This window comes from Corvus kubaryi, unplaced genomic scaffold, assembly GCF_017639235.1.
Source record: "Corvus kubaryi isolate FWS band 111438036 unplaced genomic scaffold, C.kubaryi_AGA036_p1.0 37308, whole genome shotgun sequence".
Lineage (NCBI taxonomy): Eukaryota > Metazoa > Chordata > Aves > Passeriformes > Corvidae > Corvus > Corvus kubaryi.
The window spans coordinates 20908952-20929895 of NW_024581096.1; the positions used below are offsets into that span (position 1 = coordinate 20908952).

General features: G+C 46.2%; 2 protein-coding genes across 3 annotated transcripts in view; one reads left to right on the forward strand and one right to left on the reverse strand.

The window, feature by feature from the left end:
- The first annotated feature begins 294 nt into the window (after positions 1 to 294).
- On the forward strand, positions 295 to 8836 carry SIGLEC15 (sialic acid binding Ig like lectin 15). The gene is made up of 5 exons (XM_042028781.1): positions 295 to 546; positions 2412 to 2795; positions 5284 to 5643; positions 6593 to 6623; positions 8409 to 8836. The coding sequence occupies exons 1-5, from the start codon at positions 495 to 497 to the stop codon at positions 8503 to 8505; spliced, it is 924 nt and encodes a 307-aa protein (XP_041884715.1). The 5' UTR covers positions 295 to 494; the 3' UTR covers positions 8506 to 8836.
- Positions 8837 to 10537: 1701 nt separating this feature from the next.
- The window catches only part of EPG5 (ectopic P-granules autophagy protein 5 homolog), a 55126-nt gene continuing 44719 nt past the window's right edge, over positions 10538 to 20944 (reverse strand). For both annotated transcript variants that reach the window (XM_042028780.1, XM_042028779.1), the window contains exons 38-44: positions 19316 to 19525; positions 19008 to 19152; positions 17749 to 17991; positions 16525 to 16744; positions 14805 to 15020; positions 13550 to 13664; positions 10538 to 12500 (exon numbers count right to left, since the gene is read on the reverse strand). In XM_042028780.1, coding sequence (XP_041884714.1) covers positions 12318 to 12500; positions 13550 to 13664; positions 14805 to 15020; positions 16525 to 16744; positions 17749 to 17991; positions 19008 to 19152; positions 19316 to 19525 — 1332 coding nt within the window. In that variant the 3' untranslated portion in view covers positions 10538 to 12317. The remainder of the gene's footprint in view (positions 12501 to 13549; positions 13665 to 14804; positions 15021 to 16524; positions 16745 to 17748; positions 17992 to 19007; positions 19153 to 19315; positions 19526 to 20944) is intronic.

Genomic DNA, 20944 nt, shown 5'->3' on the forward strand with positions numbered 1-20944 from the left:
TTTTTTCTATACCTGGGGATGAAAACAACCAGTGAGCACAAGGAGTAAAGCACAGCTGGTTTGCAGGCTCCAGGTTCAGGAGGAGGAACTGCCTGAAGCCAGGACAGCAAGAGTCTTGCTTGTCACACCCTCAGGCAGATTGCAAGGATTTCCTCCAGCCTGGTGAGTTGGTAGCACTGCAAGGCCATCCCTTCTTGCCCAGTCACACACATGGCATGGGTGTTTGCAGCCCCAATCTGCAATCCCCTCCCTTTAGCTGGAAAATGGTTAATACTGTGATTCCTTCTGGTGTAATTTTCATATGACTGACCACAGAACTATTAATATCTGAACCCGGAGCTGGTTCAGCTAAACGACTCATTCACTCCAAGGAGAAGAAAACCACAACTTCTTCTGCCCCTGGAAAAACCTTTTGTGACTGCAATACCAGTAGCTCAGATGTAAGGAGATGGTTCTGGTTTGCTGATGCCCCTCAGGGGAGAACATCAACCAGCATGAGAGAGCTCGGCTTGGTTCTGCTGTGCCTCCTTCGCATCTCCAGGAAGGGTGAGTTCTGAGCTTGCTGTCAACCCCTGTCTGATCACAGCTTCTCCTCTCACTCTAGTCCAAGTGCCAGGGAACTGCCTGCTACAACAAACTCTCCAAGAATTGCACCCTCCATCACGCTGCTTAAAAGCATCCTGAAATTCCAAGTGCATGTGACAACCCTGGGAAACTCAGACTCAGAGAGGTCCTCAGTTTGTGGGGGATTTTTGCATTTTTTTTTTGTTTTTCTAACTTGTGCAGGGAATTCATCTAACTTTTCCCCAGCTTTGTCAGGTGGATGCAGCATTTTCATCACCACCCTCCTTTCATATTCCTTAGGAGTTATTATGCAACAGACGCAGTATTTTCCAGTTCCACTGAGCACTTAAGCTCTCATTTAACTTCAAATATGCTCTTAAATTCCATTAAACTCTCTGAGATTTGCTAGAGACACTGTTAAACAGCATTTTCCAGAGCAAGGGTAGTGCCTGGGCTGGACCCCAGCTCTTGCTGTTGTCTTCATGACCTTTCCCACTGACAACCAGCAGATTCACTCATCTTGACAACCCTTTTTGGGAGTTACTTTCTGTAAGGTGGGCAGGCTATTTGCCTCTCTGTTTCTCATGAGAGCGTCAGTTCCAGGAACAAATGGAGCCTGGATATAACAAAAGGAATATGGCAGGCCTACCACGCTGAAGCTTTAGAGTTAAGGGTAAATTATACACAGAATGTTAACAACTCCCTCCACTCATAACTAGGCAAACTGTGTTTCCATGGAAATGGGCGGAGATGTTAGCATTAAAAGCACTTATTTTTAACATTATTTTTCATCTGGAAGGCAAGGGGGGGCTTATGTGCCAAAAAAAAAAAAAAAATGTTCTTTGCTTAAGATTGAAAACAAAGAAAAAACTAATCAAAAGGGTGGCAGAGAGAAGCAAGTTGTACTCAGAAGCACATAATCTACAGTTCTCCCAAAGTAAAGGTTGCAGTGACATGCTGCAAAATAGCTAAAACAAGAGCAAATAAGCTAGAAAGCAATAGCAATTACAGTTTTCAGTGCCAGGTCCTTGTGCTCCAAACCCATGAGCTTCACGAAGCTCCTGCAGTGCTGCAGCATAGTTTATTAGATTACCTGGGCTGGAAAAGGTGCCCATATCGTTATTGTGTATGACAGGGCAGCACAACTCCAGATCTCAGTAATCAAAATACTGGCTTGGAGCTGACTCGATGTAAATACCTGAACAGAGAACTGGCCCTAGGACGGCCTTTGTCCATTGTGTAGCACACAATAGATGAATACAAGCTGCACTGCCACAGAGATATTTGTCAAGTGTTATGGTCCACAGATACAGGAACAAAAAACAAATCTTATCTTTGAGTCTGCAGGAGTAATCTGACAGCTGAATGCCCATATGGTGAAGCCAGCAAGACCAGGAATGGGTGGAACTACTTACAGGACACTTTTACATTTCACAGGTATCCCCAGCTACTGAGAGCCCCATATCTAATGAAATGAGTTTTTCATAAGACAGGAATGCCAGCACAGATGTTTCTGAAGCCACAATCTGCTGCTACAGCTGTTGGTAGTAGCAGAACAGTGGGTGGATAGACGTGTCTATATATTAAACTGAAAGAGGGGAGATTTAGATTAGATATTAGGAAGAAATTCTTGGCTGTGAGGCTGGGGAGGCCCTGGCACAGGTTTCCCAGAGAAGCTGCGGCTGCCCCATCCCTGGAAGTGTCCAAGACCAGGTTGGACAGGGCTTGGAGCAATGTGGGATAGTGAAAGATGTCCCTGCCCATGGCAGGGGGGTGGAATGAAATGAATTTTAAGGCCCCTTCCACCCAAACCATTCTGCAATTCCATGATCCCTTCTTGCTTGTAGGTGTGCAGTGCAATGGCTGGTCTGTCCACGTCCCCTCTGACGTTACTGGAGAGCTTGGGAAGATGGTTATCCTGCCCTGCACTTTCACACACCCCTACAAAACATTTGACCGGGCCCTCACGGCCATTTGGAGGATCAAGGAGCCTTACAATGGCACGATAGTCTTCAAGTGTGTGAGCCAGAGCAGCAGCGAGCTCTGCAAGACTGCCATCAGCCACAAGAGCAAGTACAAGCTGCTGGGCAACCCCCGGCACAAGGACCTGTCCATCAGGATTGACAACCTGACCTGGAGCGACAGCGAGAGGTACTTCTGCCGGGTGGAGCTAGCCGGAGACATCCACGACAAGTATGAGAGCAGGAATGGGATAAAGCTGCATGTGATTGGTAAGAGGGTGCGAGAGACAAAGGAGGCAAAGCCACCCTCTAGGGAAGAGCCACAGGATGTGGGAAATGACAAATGGTAGCAGAAGTTTACCTGAGATGGTTTTCCAAAGGGTTGGCTTTTCTTTCTCCGTTATAGCAGGGAATATTCACTGTGCTCCTCAGTCTTCCAGCATAAGACAATGAGCACAATGCAGGGAAGGGAATAGGAACACAACCAGTAAGGAAATGGCGAGGCTCTGGCAGTTGGGGTGAGAGCCCACCAAAAGCTGAGCATCCCACTTAGTCCCTGCAGCACAGGAGCAGGGCAGGCAGCAGAGGCAAGCTGGGGTGAGCCAAGATGGGGTTAAAGACATCCTCTCCATCAGAACCTGAACTGGACAGCCCAGGTGCTGACCACACGTTCACAGGCGCTAGCACAACAGGGCGTGGCTGGTAGCAGGGGATTGGAAAGACAAGATACCTGGTACCCAGGTAATATAAATCCAGAATCCTCTGGAGCGTGAAACATGAAGTACAAATGTCCTGGAAAGCCAGCTCAGAGCAACAAATGTCAAATGCTAATCCCACTTCCCAGGGCAAGCTCACAGATCAAGGGGGAGCTAGGAGAGAGGCCTCAGAAGCAGACTCAGATCTTACCCAGGCCATGAGGTTGGGTGATTTTGCTTTTGAGAGGGAAGTTCCTTACACCTGCTGTGCAGCGTGGGTGTCCAGATGGGACCCAAGGATGAGCTTGGTTGTTTCTTGAGAAGTTCTGCACAGTTGAGGCTCTCCTTCAGTTGCCCCAGCTCATGAGCACCCACACACAGCAGGACCAGGCCAGGATGGCAGCAAGACCTGTTTCTCAGGGGATTTTAACACCAGAGGAATGATAACACACACACAAACAGTACCCTGCTTGGGAATGGGCCCTGACGCTGTGATTGGGAGGGGTTAATTAATGCTTAAAAGGTTAATTTAAAAACCAAAACACAGAGACCCATGACACACAGCCTCAGATTCCTCTTGCACTGTGTGGACGAAGGGGAAGATGTGCTGTAGGTGGTTGCAAACTCTATTTTTGTTGTCTAGTCTGAAAAAAAATGAATTCCTGCTCTTCCTCTGTAAGGATACTCACTTAGTGCCCTTCATTTTCTGTAGCACCTTTTTGAACACTTCCAGGGAAAAGAGCTCCACCATCTCCCTGGGCAGCCCCTTCCAATGTCTAATCACCCCTTCCGTGAAGAAATTTCTCCTAATGTCCCACCTAAAGGTGATCTGGTCACTCTGGGGCTGGAAAAAAACACCAAAAATAGGTTGTGGCAAGAAGCAGAAATTTTCCTATAACTAACCTGCCAAATCTGGCAAGTCCCAGGCACTGAGCAAAGGGCTCACACAAATGGGTCCATCCACGTGCGCTCTGGAGGTCAGGAATTGAAGGAACAGCCAAAAAATACTTGTGCAGAACACTGTGGTTGACATGTCCTGGACCACGTGGACTTGCAGCCAAGTCCAAAAAGGTCACCAGCTGCACCTGTGCCTACAATGGTGGGTGGTACTTCTCTGCCTTCTGCCACCAAGGAAGGGCACAACAGTTGAAGTTGGTCAAGGTTCAGAAAAATGAGTGAGGCATTACTGGGATAAAACAAACAGAGTACACATGCTTGCATCCAGGCTTTGCTGGGTGAATCCTTTTGCCCCTCTATCCAACATGGGCTGGGTGGGGGAATCTAGGGGAAGAAAGTGCCAAGAAAAACAAGGAAGGAGAGGGCTGATCCAGACATCTATAGAGTCATAAAACAGTTTCAACTGAAGAGAATCTTTAAAGCTCATCTCGTCCAACCCCCCTGCCATGGCCAGGGACACCTTCCACTAGACCAGGTTGCTCCAAGCCTTGTCCAACCTGGTACTGGACATTTCCAGGGGTGGAGCAGCCACAGCTTCTCTGGGAAACCCCTCTTTTCAAAAAATTTCCTCCTTACATCCAATCTAAATCTCTATTCTTTTAATTCCGAAACATTAATCCTTGTCCTGTCACAGCAAGTCCTGTCCCTATTTTGCTTGGAGCCCCTTTAGGCCCTGCCAGGGGCTCTGAGCTCTCCCTGGAGCCTTCTCTTGTGCAGCTGAACACCCGCAGCTGTCCCAGGCTGGCTGCAGAGCAGAGGGGCTCCAGCCCTGGAGCATCTTGGTGCCTCCTCTGGACTGGCTGCAGCAGCTCCAGGTCCCTGTGCTGTTGTTCCCCAGGGCTGGGGCAGCTCTGCAGGTGGGGTCTCCCCTGAGCGGGGCAGAGGGGCAGAATCCCCCCTCCCCTGCTGCCCACGCTGGGGATCAGCCCAGGGCACGGGGGGTTCAGGGGCAGGGCAGGTCCAGCTCTCCCCCACCAGTGCCCAACTTCACCCTGAGAGAACAATGCTGAGGGTCCACCAAGACCAAAACTTCACTCCGGGTGTTTTGCACCAGACCTGCCTTTGCAGCCTGACCCACTTTCCCTCCCCTGTTGCGATTCCCACAGCCGCTCCCAGGATCATTAACATCACGGTCAGCTCCAACAGGGACCACACCTTCCAGGCCCGCTGCACGGCCGAGGGGGAGCCAGCGCCCGCCCTGACCTGGACCGGACCCCTCTACGGCAACCCCAGCTCCACCAGCAGCTCCGGCCACAGCGTCACCAAGGAGCTGCGGTCCCTGACCCACGACGGGAAATACACCTGCACTGCTGTCAACAGCCACGGCAGGGCAGAGGGGGCCCTCTACTTCTACAAACTCAGAGCCTCCGACAGCTCCTCCTTCATGATCCTGATCTTTGTGCCGCTGGGAATCAAGGTGCTCATTTTGCTGGTGATGCTGAGCTTCACCGTTTTCTCCAGAGAAGGTCAGTGTCCTGACTTCCCTCCAGCCGACTGGCAACCAGGGATGGATAGAGCAGAAACAGTCAGGCAGTGTGTTTGTTTGTTTGTTTGGGGGGGGGAATATTAATGATTTTATTATTTTCTACCCTAGGAGGATAATTCTAGCAGGAAGAGCCAAGAGCTCTTGGCTGGCTGGTCACAGCCTACTGACACAGGGGGCCTTTGAAAATTCAGAGGGGGCAGGAGTTTCCCTGTGCCCAGGAAGAAATGTTAATAAACCAACAGAGGGGAGATTAGTGGAGAAGCCACAGCCTACATAAACAGATTTTTTTTTTCCTTGAAGCAGGCTAATTACTTCCCCTGTAGCTCACAGCCAGGATTTCCCTTTGCTGCATCCCACACAAGTTTAATCTCCTGGGATGAGCACCCTCATTTTACAGATCGCCCTTGTCAGTCCCCCAGGGCCTCACTACCCAGTAGCCAGCATTTGAGAAATCCCACCTTCCAGCCACACCAAGGCTGTGAGATCAGGGAATGCCCAGCTTACAGGAGATGAGGATCAGCCCATGGACTGACGGATATGACATCCCAAGCAGCCAGGAGGCCACTGGCCCCCAGCCCTCCAGTGCTGCTGAGTGGTGGCATCGACAGGAGGGGACTGAGGGGAATGAGATGTCCCACCGCTGGGACTCATCTGTAGGGACAATCTGATGTCACACTCATGGAAGCCACCACTTGATTTGAACAGTAGAAGCTGTCAAACCAACCAAAAATGCTTTTGTTCCTTATATTCCAGTGCCTAATTCCCAAGAACATGAAGAGGGCCCCACACCTGACATCAGGGCTTCTTCCCACTCACTGGAGTGTCACAACCACCCTCCGGTGCAGCTTCCCAACAGCTCTAGGTCACTCCTGGCTTCCCAGCCCACTCTGATCTCATTGCTAACCCACATCATCCTTCCCACTTCACAGGTTCCCCCTCTGCTCCATCCAGCCTGGCCAGGTAAGGATGTCTTGCCTTCTACTCATGTTATCCTGCAGGAGAGTGAGGATGGCCCAGGTGAGAAGTGCAGTGTGTCCTTGGTCTTGGTAACAATTCTCTGGCCTCAGAGCAGGCTCCTGGGGCAAGGAAAGGGTTCAGCTGATGGTCAGGTGAGCCAGCATGAGGGAACAAGGACTGGACACTGCTGGGAGGAGGTTCTGGCTTGGGCACAGCTGAGAGGAGACCCCAGTGGTGTGAGGACAGGGGACTGGGCAGCAGTGTAAAGACCACAGCACACGGCTGCTACACCAGCAAAGGGCTAACACAAGTTTGGATGTGCCTTAAGCCCAGAGCATGGCTGGAAGGCTCCAGGTAGGCTGGGAGAGCTGGGGGTGTTCAGCTGCACAAGAGAAGGCTCCAGGAAGAGCTCAGAGCCCCTGGCAGGGCCTAAAGGGGCTCCAGGAGAGCTGCAGAGGGACTGGGGACAAGGCATGGAGGGACAGGACACAGGGAATGGCTTCCCAGTGCCAGAGGGCAGGGCTGGATGGGATATTGGGAAGGAATTGCTGTCTGTGAGGGTGGGCAGGCCCTGGCACAGGGTGCCCAGAGCAGCTGTGGCTGCCCCTGGATCCCTGGCAGTGTCCAAGGCCAGGTTGGACGGGGCTTGGAGCAGCCTGGGACCATGGAAGGTGTCCCTGCCCATGGCAGGGGATGGCACTGTATGAGGTTTGAATGATGAGGTGCCTCCCAACCCAAACCATTCCATGGTTCTGTGATGCCACGTTAAACTAACAATGGATCATCCACCCAAGGGAAAGGCCAGGGATGGAGTCTGTGCTGACACTGTCAAACAGAAATCTTCCCCTCCCTCTGCACCCCAGTTTGTAATGGAGCAGAAGCAGCTGCCACACCAAAGCTGATGAGCTCAGCCAAGTGTGCAGGGAAGGTATGGAGACAGCAAACAGCCCAGCTCGGGTGTGACAGGGCCTGATTCTTGGGCTGGCATCCACAGCATGCTCCCACAAATCCCTGGCATTTCCCATTACCCAGCACAACACTGATCTTGGACACTCCTGACAGATAGGGTGGCCAAACTACTGGGATGGGAAAAAATAAATTAAAAAAAAAAAAATTCCTACCAGAAACAACCCTTGGTCTAATGGTACAGAAGATGTATCTGAGGTCAAGGATAATTACATCTGCATGGGGCTGCCCCCTTTCAATCTGAGTAGTTTCATTTCTTTGTGATACCACCCTCCTGAGTTACCCCTACATGTCTCCTTCCCTGACCTTACACAAGAACAATGGCCATGGCCATCCCAGCAGGACAGTCAAGCATACAGGGCACAGCCAAAGAAACAACAAGGAATTTAATCCTACAGTCAAATTTGTAACTACTTGTAAAAAGGCATAAAAAAAGCATAGTTTTGCGGATTTATCAGGGTAAACCACACTGCACCCTGGGTTATATTTGCATAGATACTTACATAGATAAGAAGGCTTAAAGCCAACACTTACATAAGAAGATCCTTCACAGGAGAGGTTTGTGACAACCTCCCGAGGCTCTGAGCAGGACAGTAGCACAGTGGATGCTAAGGGTGCAGGAGATTGCTCTGCATACTTTAAGATGTAAAAGCTTTTAAGCTGTAAAACAGCAGTTGCAACTCAGACCCTTAAAAACTACTGTGAAGTAGAAGAGGATCTGTCTCAGAGTGTCACAGATGCTCTGACATTCACTGGAGCCACTCGCAAAACCCGCAGCAGCCTGAAACGTGCCCTCACCTTTCCAACATCTCCTCCTGCCAGGCCACAGCTGCCAGAGTGCACCTACGAGAACTTTGACCGCAGACACGGCGGCAGCCAGACCCTGCCCACAGGAGGGGCCGTGCCGAGGCGCAGCTGAGCAGGGGACGTGGACCCATCCCCACCCGCTCCCCCCACAGGTGTCCTTCCCCAGGGAACACAGAGCTGGCCTTGGCTGAGGCACAGAAGGTCAGACCAGCCTCGGGGAGGTTGGAACTGGATGATCTCGACGGTCCCTTCCATGATGCTGTGAGTTCCAGCCCTGCTGCTCCTCACAAGTGAGAGCAGCCTTTAAGGGGAAACAAGAAAAAAAAGAAGGGATGGAGCTGGAAGAGCAAAGCACAGGATGTCAGTTTTACCCTATCTGTGTGTTTTTAGCCCGTATCAGATATTTAGCAAGCAGGTGACAGTATAAAATTGTCTCACAGCTTTTTGCTTTGGTATTTTTCAAACATTGCTCCGAAAAGCCGTTTTCACCACTCCACTTGTCCAACCACATCCAAGTGGGCTACCGACATGTTTCAAATACTAGCTGTGGCAAAACACTACTGGAGTTTCTGATGGGGTTTGTTTCCTTTTTTAAAATTATTATTATTATTCCTAAATGTCCAGAAGAGTTTATTTAAGAGTTTAAAGGAAACCTTAACTTTAAAGAGGCATCCAAGCAAAAAAGGAAGATGGTTTCTAAAAACTGGTAGAGCTGAAGGCAGGACATAAGAAGTCTAAACTAGTCTGTGTTCTAACTTTACTGCAGCTCTGAGTGCCCAGAAACTCAGAGCTTTGTGATAAATGTGCTGTGAAAATGTTCCAATACACCCAATTTTGGGGTCTAAACCATTTCCATCCCTGTGTTACACAGAGAAGTTTTTTTAAGGCCTGACTACTCATCTCTTAAATCTCTCTTCTGAGATGAAGTCACTAGTACAAAGTCACAAAAAGGCCAAGCACAGACAAATCTCTAACCCAACTGTAAACATCCTCCAAGGTGAGGTGAACAGGCCCAGCTTATGGTATAGGGCAATGTGGGTCAACCTGGAGTCCTGCAGAGGCAGACAGATGCCCAGGATAAGGCTGGAAAGAGCAACACGTTGGCTTAGATGAGGAGGAGGAGAAAGAATTAAGAAAGAGCAAGTGGCTTGAACCTACTTTCACGTTTCTACTGCTGGATTTGATGCTCTGTGCAGCCATCCCAGTGCAGCAGCTCCAAAACTGTTCCCTGCACAATCCTGCCCCTGGTAACAACCACCAAACTGCTACTGAAATACCATCAAGCCTGCAAGCTCAACCCCAGGCTGGGAATCATTATTTTAAAGTTCACCCCTTCGTAATATCTGCACTGGGAAAGCAAAGCAGAATTTTAAATTACTTGGCCAGGATGATAAGGGGAGAAAAGACAGAAATAGATGCAAGGATATACTTGAACCTGATCTTTTAAATCCCAGCTTAAAATCCCAGCAGTGACAAAGCCAGATTTAATAAAAGTAAGAAGAGATGCAAAGAGAAAAGGGAAGTTAGAGTAGACAGTGTAGTCACAGATCTGTGAGCTCGGTTTCACAGGTGTCACAGAGGAAAGAGACCTCAGAGATATCAGCTGGACAAATTGAATTGGATTTCTGAGCCCTTATGATTTACAGACAGAGTAATGAGAACCCACTTCTACCTGTGCATGAGATTGAGGCTTGGCTTTCTGAATTTTTCTTTCAAAAATTACTTCTTTTAACTCAACTAGTTTGGGTCCAGACAGAAGCATCCCAAAACCAACTCATTCCCCCTGGTCCTCATGGGAGACTCAAACACCCACTCAAACCAGTATAAACTGGAGGGACAGTGCACACACCAGGAGGCTTCAGGTACTGAACTCATCTGGGAGGTGCAGGGAATGCCAAAGTCTTTCCAGTAAAACTAGAAAGAATAAAAAGTCAATCTATTGGTCACCACTTGGAAAATAAGGCCTCAAGCTCTGGAGTTCACACTTGCACAGAGAACTACAATTCAGGTTCAGACTTCAGCCACTGCCACACTGATCATGAAGCCAGAAGACTGGTCTGTGGTGACAGATACAGCAATTATGTGTTATCTGATGTGGATCCTTCTACCAAGTTGAAAATACCACAGTGTCTGTTACAAATTGCTTGATTTTCCTTTTTTATTTTGCATGGTCTTTGCAGACAGAGCATGTTATAAATACAACATTTGTAAAAACTCAACAGCTGAAACAATTCCTCATTTTGAAAGTGCATGTCAAACACATATTTCTGACTTCTTCACATTTATATGCAACTGATCAGTAACAATGAGCCTAATAAACCCAGTGGTTTTAAGTCTTTGGGGGCAAAAGCAGCAGAATGTATTCCTCCAGACATGAATTTTCCAAAAGAGTCTGTTAAAAACCATGCTGCATTGGTATCTGGTTACTATATAGGGGGATGTACATATATATATTTATTTATAGGCTCGCAGATAGAGCAAAGAACTCTAAGACCACATTAAAATGACGGTGATCTAATGACCCAGCTGGCATAATTAGCAGAATCTGCCAAGAAGGAAAAGGTGATCTGTCCTCTAGCACCAGAACCATGGTTTAAGAGCAACAGTTCAAAGCATCATTGACCAGACAGCAGGTAGCACATTTCTATCCCCTATTGACCAGAACTCATGTTTTAACGTGCAACCGTGTCATAAACACAAAGGCACAATTAATGGAGGAAGAGAAAAAGCGATCAGTTCGTTCACAGAGCTGTAGGGACTGGGACTGCAGGACCTTGGGACAGCTCAAACAGATCAGTGATTAAAGGGACATCAAACAAGTACCGGGAAAATTCTCCTTCTGCTTTTCCTAAACAAAAGTGCATCCTATGATCAGACACGGCAACAAAAGCAGTGATCATTCAGATGAAACAACAGATTTACAGGCTCATGGTTCATGCTTTGGCAACAGAATTGTAACAAGTGATCACCAAATTTAATACAACAAAAATGCCTCTTCACAGTGTCATCTAAAATCCTGTCATGTCATGCCCAGCTAGGCAGAAGAGAATAAGCTTAAGTGGTGGTTGTTAAACATTTCCTAAACAACCAGACTTTAGTAATTAAGGAATCCTATTTAACGTGATCATAACTGACTGTTCCCCTCTCAGACACTGGAGATCCAGAAAATATGTCTCTGGATTTAAATCCCCTTGAACTTGGCTAGAAGTTACTTGCATTTAATCAAGCAATATAGATGCAGACACACTAATATTTAGAAAACAGGAAAAAAAAAAAAGTTCTTTAGTTCCTATTTTTGTTGGTATTTACAGAAGTGGTCAAAGATTGTAGGCATGCCTCTAAACTACAGATTTCTGTGGGATAGCAAAAAAGTCAAGATTTAAAATACCATCTCTTCAAATACAGGGATTTCACAAAAATCACTAGACACACACTCAGGTAAGACTCAGAGGTATCCTGGTTAAGAAAGTCAAACCTCTTTTACACACAGTCTTCCATTCACTTTGAACTGGTCTGAGTGATGACACACTGGAAAATAAAAAAAGGCACCAAGCAAAAATTTCAGACACTACAGGATGAGCTGTGCTGACTAGTGATTTGTACACCTATCCCCAGGCACCCTTCTCTTCAAAGGGCACCACGCACAGAAGATACTCAAGTGCTTTCAGTCAAAAAAAAAAAAAAAAAAAAAAGAACAAACCACCAAAAAAAGCCCCAAGAAACCCAAACCATTAAGCAATTCCACAGGCCTAAAATTCAAAAGGAAAGCAAGAAAACCTTGAAGTGGAGAAAACTTGACAGTGTGCAGTTCCTATTCACAGGTCTGACTTAATTAAAGTGGAATTCTGAAGGTAAAAATCATTTGTGCAATAAGGACGCTGTTTGTAAACCAGAGCCGCCGCCGGCCCCGCGCACCCAGCGCCGCTACCGAATGCTGTCCAAATAATGCACTTCTGGGTACAGCGTGTTCACGAGCAGGGACAGGAGGTTATTGCCATCCCGAAGGCAGTGCTCGGGGTGCTTGATGAACAGAGAGGCCTGGGAGAGCTGCTCTTGGAAATCCATGTATTGTTTGTTGGATGACATGGCTTCGAGAGCATTCAGTGCCTACAGGGAGAAGGGAAGATGCTGTTAGCTGTGTGTACCTCGATCCGTAACACACCACCGTCTGCACAATTCCCCTAAAGGATCCTCACCTCCACAGAGTACTCAGAACAAAACAACTGTAAACTACAATCCCATAACAGTGTTTCAAGTCAACTTGTATTTGTCAAGCTGTTCTCTCCCCAAGATCAACACAAAAACTGTCCTATTAAGGCTTCCTAGGATTCTGTAACCCAAATGTTGTAAAATATTTACTTCATGAACTCAAGACATGGTTTCACAGAAATTATGTCAAACTACAAGCTGCAACACACTTAGATCTTCACTTTAGGTTGTTTTGAATATATTGACTTTCGTAAAAGTATTGTTTTGTTCCCATTAATAGTATTAAAGTTAGATATTAACTGTCAAGTTAAAAATTTTATGTAGAGAAGTCTACGTTGGCAAGTCTAGCAAGGGAAAATGTAGAAAATATTTCTGAACAAGTTTTGTTCTTTTCTTAGAGAAACAAGTTGTACTGAGCTACTTTGCTTTGGTTTCCAACCAACAGCTCCTTCCTCTTCTCAAGAGCTTACTGAAAGAACACCACAGTCAGTGCACATGCTAAAGGAGGAATGTTTATTTGTCACAGGACTTTTAAGCCCTGACTGCACATAAACAAATGTCAGTGTGAATGTAGCCCTGCTTTATCACTGAAAAGCAGTGCAAACCACAGCAGCACTGTTTTTTCCTGTTTGTTTTAAATTCCTTCTACCTGCTATGTTCCAAACTTTCTGAAGTCGGGTTTTACAGACATATGTTCGTCTGCCCCTTTTAATTGTGTAAGATTAGAAAATGGTGCCTTCATATTAATGCAAAACACTGTAAGTTTTACCCAGGATCACTTTAGGACAGAGTCAAACACACAGTCCTACTGCCGAAGTTCAACAACAAGGTCAGAGCAGGATTTACCTTGAAGAAATGCTTGCAGTGACTCTTACAAAGTTCACCCCAAAAGCTAAACAAGCACGCAGAGAGGGCACGTCAAGCAGCCAGAGATGGGCACACCTCACCTGCTGAGCCTTCTGAGACAGCCTGGGCTCCGACCCAGCCTTGAGGCGCACCTGGCTCTCTGCAGGGATCTGCACCAGGAGGAAGGTGGACAAACTGCGGGCAACCACCCGAAACCTGCACAGGGAGAGCACAGAGGGACAAGGTGACACCAGATTTTCACATCTCAGCAGCAGATAAATTGTAAGATCTATCCATGAGGTATCTACTGCATGAGGAACGAAGTAAAGGCTTGAGAGGATCTATTCCAGTGTCACTTCAATATCACAGAATCCCAGAATGGCTGGGGTTGGAAGGGACCTTAAACCTCATCTCATTCCACCCCTCTGCCATGGGCAGCAACACCTTCCACAAGAACAGGCTGCTCCAAGCCCCGTGCAACCTGGCCTTGGACACTTCCAGGACTGGAAGGGGATCCCAGCTTCTCTGGGTATACACACAACAGGACACAACACATACTAGAAGATAACAAAATACCCTTCACATGAAAAGTTGCATCAGTTTCAAGCCTAGCTGAAATACTCCTCACCTCACATCTGAAATACTCCTCGGGTGACAGAATATAAAACATTATTACGGCCCAAATCAAGGGATGAGTTGAATGACACCAAAAATTCAGGGCAATTTGAACAGCACTGCATCCCAGAAGGTCTTTATAAACACAAAGTTATGTTTAGGTGCAGGGTTGAATTGGTGTTCCACAAACAATTATGGGATTTTTTCTCAGCATTCTTTCCACAGTGAACTTGATTTTGACACCTAACAAACTTAGTGTCTCTCTTTAGAAGGTAGACCGAATCACAAGCAAGCACATGCTCCTTTGAGCTTCTCTTAACATTTCCAATACCTCAAGGTTAGGACAGAAAATGCAATGTGTCTGCTTTTAAACAAAATCTTGTGAAGTCTGTGTAGAAAGCTGAAGCAGTTTTCTACAGACCAGCTGGAAGTATCTCCCTCTAACTAACAGTTCAAATACGAAGTTTGTATCTGCCTACAAACTTTGCTGGAGGTGGACAGAATCAGAACTGCATTTTCTTTCCTTTTTCACCACCTTTGCAGAGGTTCATACTCGCTTCTTAACCTGATGAACACACTCTCTTGTGCTTTTTCTGTGATAGGTCCAAACAACTTTACAGATCTGAAGGCAGCCTGGATTCTGATCACCTTCTGACACTGCACTGGGCATTCTGACCCAGGCTGCAGTTTCTTCAACACCATGACTCAAACCAATTGACTCACCACAGTCTCAGCCCTCACCTGGGTGACAAAGGAGACCTCCTGCCTAACCCAATAGCACCAAGCAATCCAGAAGTGAGTCTCTCCTCAGCCAGCTGGCTCTGCCGGCCCTGGATGGACAGCAGGGTTCGGATGACAGATTCAATCAGAACAGGGTCATCTTGCTCTAGCTGCACCAAGGATAACTGCATGGCTTTATGCCACCAGAGAAACAGCTTTGCCTCTTCCTTTGCTGAGCTTTAGGGAAGATGTAAGGAGAAAAATTAGAGAAAATAAAAAGAGTCTGATGCATAGGTTAAGAAGTTTATTTCTCTCCCCATTAGATCCATGAAGAATTCAGATTGTTAATTAGTGACAGCTAATTTTATTACATAAGGATAGCATAAACTATACTACCCCACCAGTTATTATACTGCTGTAACTGCTACTGTTAGGGATTTGATCCACCAGCTAGCAGGTTTTAAGGGCCTGTAAGAGGACAAAGAACAGTGCTTCCTTTTAAGCTTTACAACTGGAAATAAATGATACTGCGGTCGTAAGTGGATTTAAACTTGCCTAAGACTTGGCACAAAAGGAATTAAGCTGTATCTTTACTTGTTTGTTCTTTTTTTTACTTACCAATAAAACACTTTAAGAAGCACTGGATGTTGTTACCACAACAATTTAGACTTTTAATATGATCCTTGAGATTAGGAAACATTGAAGATTTTTGTTGAGTAAAGCCCAAAATGAAGTTCCCCCTATGCTATTTTTAATCTTTCCCCAAACAGCTGGCAGTTCAAGTTAACGAGCTCAGATTTTCCACATAAAGCACCAGCATGAGTTTCCTGCATCAGACTATCCTCACATTACTCCTCCCAGTCATTTCCTATCCCAGGCAATCTCAGATCTGATGTTTAGAGCAAGGTTTAATCTGCTTTATATGGTGGCTTTGCTGTCTCCTTCACACCTTGGCAATCAAATTACTACAGTACGTACCACAGTGAAAGTGTTTTTTGAATTTCAAGAAACAGTGGGAACATACCTTTTCCCAAATTGTTCTTTTACAGAAAATATGAACATTATCAACGCTAACACAGAAAAATGATAATCAGGATTGCTAAATCCTGGCAACTTCAGCAGCAACTCTAACTACAGTTGTTACATATGTTAAGTATTTTTATTTTGACCCCAAGGCTATGCATCCTTTCCCCACAGAACCCAGTTATCTGAGAAGTTTTACAGCAATACAGGCCACCAACCCTGGGCATCCCACCAGATCCACTGGCTCCAGACTTGGTTCAGAGCTGCTGCACAGGCCCCATCCAGCAGCTTTCAGCACCAGGTCTCTCAGAATGCCAGACTGAATATTCAGCACATAACACATCCCACCTTGTGGACACGCTGGGAAGTGGAACCCAGAGCAATTCAGGGTTTGCTTTTGGTCATTTTAACTGAGCGCAAATCCAGGCTGTCATTGAAACCGAGCTCATCTGACTGAAAAATGACTGAAACTCACTAATTTGCTAGCAAATTAAATTTCTTCTTCTCTTAAACCACCACAACTATTTTCTGTTGGCACTGCATATGGGTAGACTCAGTAGATAGAGAAGGACAGGCCATTTCATCCAGCAGCCTGTTGAAATTAACTTAATTAACCAGGGCCACCTAATTATACCAGCTACACAACTCTAAATAAACTTTAATATAAATAATAATAATCTAAAAGTTTGGGCACATTCAGAAGCTTCAAGTTTCATACCTGGGGTACACTTGCTCCAGCCATTTGCTGATGGTCAGCAGGATTTTCATTTCATTGGTAAGGGTTTGGTCAGTGTTCAGGCATTGCAGCAGGTAGACATAGAGGGTCAAGTAGCTTCCTAAAGACAGGCACTCCTGCAGGAATTCTTCCATGGTTAGCTCAGGAACTTGGAGGGAGGCAAGTATAGGGCCCCAGCCTAACTCCTGGTGATGAGGGGAATCTTTGAAGAAAGCAGAAGAATAAAAAGCGTGTGAGAAAGCAGCACTTGGTAAAACCTAAGAACCAGGGCTACTAGTTAAGAGAATCTGGGCTGGTTTAGGTGTTTTTCAGGGAATCAGCATATCATGCAACTGATGGAGAGGAAAGAAAAATTCCACTATCATAGGGCACCTCCTTGAGGTCAAGGTGAAGATTATTTTCTCAGCATTCAGCCAGGACTAAAATTTGAACATTTTAGCAATGGAATTAGAAGTATTTCCCTCAGGTGTACTAAAATCTTCCACAGAGTGAAAGAAACAGAAATGTAGTTCCACAAGGATTATGTAAACAGAAAAATAGAAGAAAAAAAAAACCAAAGAAAACCACGCACACCACACTTACAGAGTTTTACCAAACCAGAGTATTTTTTTCTTAAATTAGCCTACAGAACACCCTACAGAGAAGGGGAAAAATGTCTTTTGTTCTCCTGGGGTGATTTTTTTTTTTATGAAGTCCTCCACTTTAGCTGGAAAAACAGCCACACTACACAGAGCAAATCGGTTTTCACGGAGACAGGTATGGATATTAAGGAAACACACAATTAGAGCAGCTGTAAAACCCAAACCACAATCACAGAATCACAAAATAGTTTGGGTTGGAAGGGAACTAAAAGACCATCTTATACCACCCCCAGCCATGGGCGGGGACATCTTCCATTAGACCAGGTTGCTCCAAGCCCCGTCCAACCTGCCCTTGGACATTTCCAGGGATGGAGAAGCCCCAGGTTCTCTGAGAAACTTGTGCCAGGGCCCCAACACCCTCACAGGGAAGAATTTCTCTCTCATATCCCATCTACCCTGCATCAGCGTGAAGCCATTTCCCCTTGTCCCTACCCATGGCAGAGGGGCCAGAACAAGGTGATCTTTAACACCCTTTCCAACCTCAAGCACTTCATAATTCCAGATGATTTGTGCACAGTGGCATCCCGGACTGATCAGAGGCAGTGACACAGAGACAGGCTCCTACCCTTGCTGAAGTAGGAAGTGATGCAGGCCTCTGTGGTCTCGGCCATGTGGCGCACGGAGGCCAGGCTGTGGCACGCGGCCGTGAGGAGGGGCATGGCCAGCAGCCCCTGCACTCTGCTGTTGATCCACTTGCGCAGGCTGCCCCGCAGAGACTCGGCCGTGGTGATGCTGGAGTTGTTCAGCATCATCAGCGTTTCCGTGAACAGGCTGCTGAGGGCCAGGTGGCGCGTCTGCAGATCCATGTCTGCAAGTCAGAAAGCAGAGAAGCATTTCAGTGAAGAGACGCTGGAACCCAGGTTCAGCTTCACCACTGGACACTTTGTGTGGACACTGGTCTTCCTCGTTACACATCTTTGTGGGCCATGGGCAGAAGAGACACAGCCCCTCACAACCATTTCTGCGGACTACAGCGAGACACAGTTTTCACCTGAACTCACAGTTTGACAGAGGAACCTCAAGATAGTACTGGTACTAAAAAGGAGATCTAGATAAATCCTGTGTGTCTGGACACACCATACCACTAGGGTACACCAATATACCTCTTCTATGTCAATACTGTCAAGTTTTACTAGTTTTACGATTTAGAACCATTTGTGAGAATCCACTCATAGAATCATAAAATGTTAGGGGTTGGAAGAGACCTTAAACATCATCTAGTCCCAACCTTCCTGCCATGGGCAGGGACACTTTCACTAGACCAGGTTGTTCAAGGACTTATCCAACGTGGCCTGGAGCACTGCTAGGGTTGGGGCATCTAAAACCCCCCTGGGCAGCCTGTGCCAGTGTCTCACCACCCTCAGAGTAAAGACTTTCTTCCTAACATCTAACCTAATTTTCCCCACTTTAAGTTTGTAGCCATTACTTCTAATCGCTCAGGACCAAGAGAATGGATTTGTGTCATTCCTCCCTTCAAAAAAGAGGTAAATGACGAGTAAAATAAAAATTAGAAAAAACCCTAAACCACCAGATGACAAAGAAATTTATCCCTCAAGCTCCTGTGTATCAGCCAGTTTTATTCACAACACAACCCCTGTTTTTAATGTTGGTTCTGTCACTCTTGACAGCTCCGTGGAGTAAGATTCATATTTTTGCTTTGTGCTAATATACCACTTATATATACATCACCAAAGCACCATGCCCTGCTGCCTGTAAGGGACACATGACAGTAATGCAAATAATTAAATCATCACAGATCAATCTACTCAGCAGAACAAAGCATTGAACAGCTTTAAGGTGATTTGCCATTTCTTCAACACAAACCTGGGGGACTAAAGATCACTACATCATCTAGCAACTTGGCCATTTCTTGTTCCAAAACAGCAAGGGTTATCTTTCCACTTTGTTCTAAGGTGCTGAGGAACTGAACCACCTGGCGAATGTATGCTCGGCACTTCAGTGTTGCATCCTGTCAAACAAAATTAAAATCAATTAGGGGACCAAAAAAAAAAAAAAAAAAAAAAAAAGAAAAATCACACCTAGAACTCTTTCCTTATTCTGTAATATACACAAGCAGAACTTTGCAAAAGCCAGTAACAGCATGGAGATGCTCCAAAACTAGTTCAACTCACAAGGTGGATGTGACTATCCGAAGATGCCCCAAAGCCTGCTGAGATTTTCAGGAGCTTCACGATCAGTTCAGCTCCAGCATCCTTAGCAAGGATAACAGAGGGAGGGTAGTGACTGTTGCAGTAGCTGATGATGCTTTGGTAAGATGAAATGCCCACAAGCTGCCAAGGAAGGGAGCTGGTCTGTCCAAGAAGATTTATGAGTGGAGATTCCTGAAGATTTAAGGACATGGGTTTAAGCTACACCTTCTTTGCAGTTTTCAATTCATATGCACCGTACTCAATACTGGAAGGAAGATCTGGCTTCAGAATTTGAAGGAGATGGAGCAGAAAAGCCACAGAAATAGATGACCATTGGGAGTCTGTCTGAAAACCAATTCTTTATTCAAGCAGTAAGCTAACACATGTATTTCATCTCTAGCATTTGCAAAACTGTATGCAGACTGTTGCAGTAGCTCTAATCAAGCATGAAAGTCAGTGGAAAAAAATGTTAAAATCTGACATGTAAAAACGTAAAGATGGCTAGAAAGATATGGAGACCCTTCAAGTTAAAGTCACTTCAGTACAGGTTTAAAAGAGGCATTAAAATATTATTTTTAAAAATAGGTTCATCTAAGTTCACAGTAGAAATTGTGTCCCTAATTTTTGATTCAGTGAATCATCCACCAACCTGGGAGACTCCACATGTGCTTTTTCTCATAAACACCACCCTAAACAGCACAGCAGGGATGGAGACACAGCTCACACAAGCAGTGCAAGTCAGCAGATGGAAAGCTGTCTGTTTACAAGCAGCTCTCATCTATTCTTAAATATCTGCAGTAAAAAAAGAGCCCCTGGACACAGAGAAACACCAGCTGGCATGGAGCTGAGTCAGGAGAGGTGCAGGATGAGTATCAGGGAAAGGTTCTTCCCCCAGAGGGTGCTGGGCACTGCCCAGGCTCCCCAGGGAATGGGCACGGCCCCGAGGCTGCCAGAGCTCCAGGAGCGTTTGGACAGCGCTACCAGGGATGCCCAGGGTGGGATTGCTGGGGTGTCTGGGCAGGGCTGGGAGCTGGACTCCATGACTACTTCCAACTCAGGATATTCTATATCCTACTCTATGTTTCTACAGGTTTTAGAATGAACAAATACTAGAATTGTGCTGACAATCCAGAACTAACACAAATTACACTACTTCTACAGGAATGTGACACTGGTACAACAAGTACTTCTCAAGTTGCTCATGCCCTGGAACACAGGGCTGAGAAAGTTTGAGATTTAGATCAAGGCGTCACAAGAGTGCTCTGGGAGGCAAAAACCTCCTGACAGTGTGTCAGTTTAACACACTGCTGGAGGGAAGGAGGGAATTCCTGAGGCTGACTCACACCATGTGCAAACAGCTATCTTCTGAAGCTTGAGAAGGTTCTGATAAGCAAACACGTTCAGGTCAAAGCACATGAACTCTGGTAATTTTCCTAAACTGAAATACAATGATGGTCAAAGGCTGCTGGTGACATCTTGATGTGGCATCTTGTAATGCCTCAGAGGAAATGGAGAACAGAAGATGCTGCAAGTGGAAGAAAGCTGACAGATGTGAAATGGGACTTCTTGAAGACAATCAAGACCCTCTGCAGAGTCCTCCAGAAGCAATGA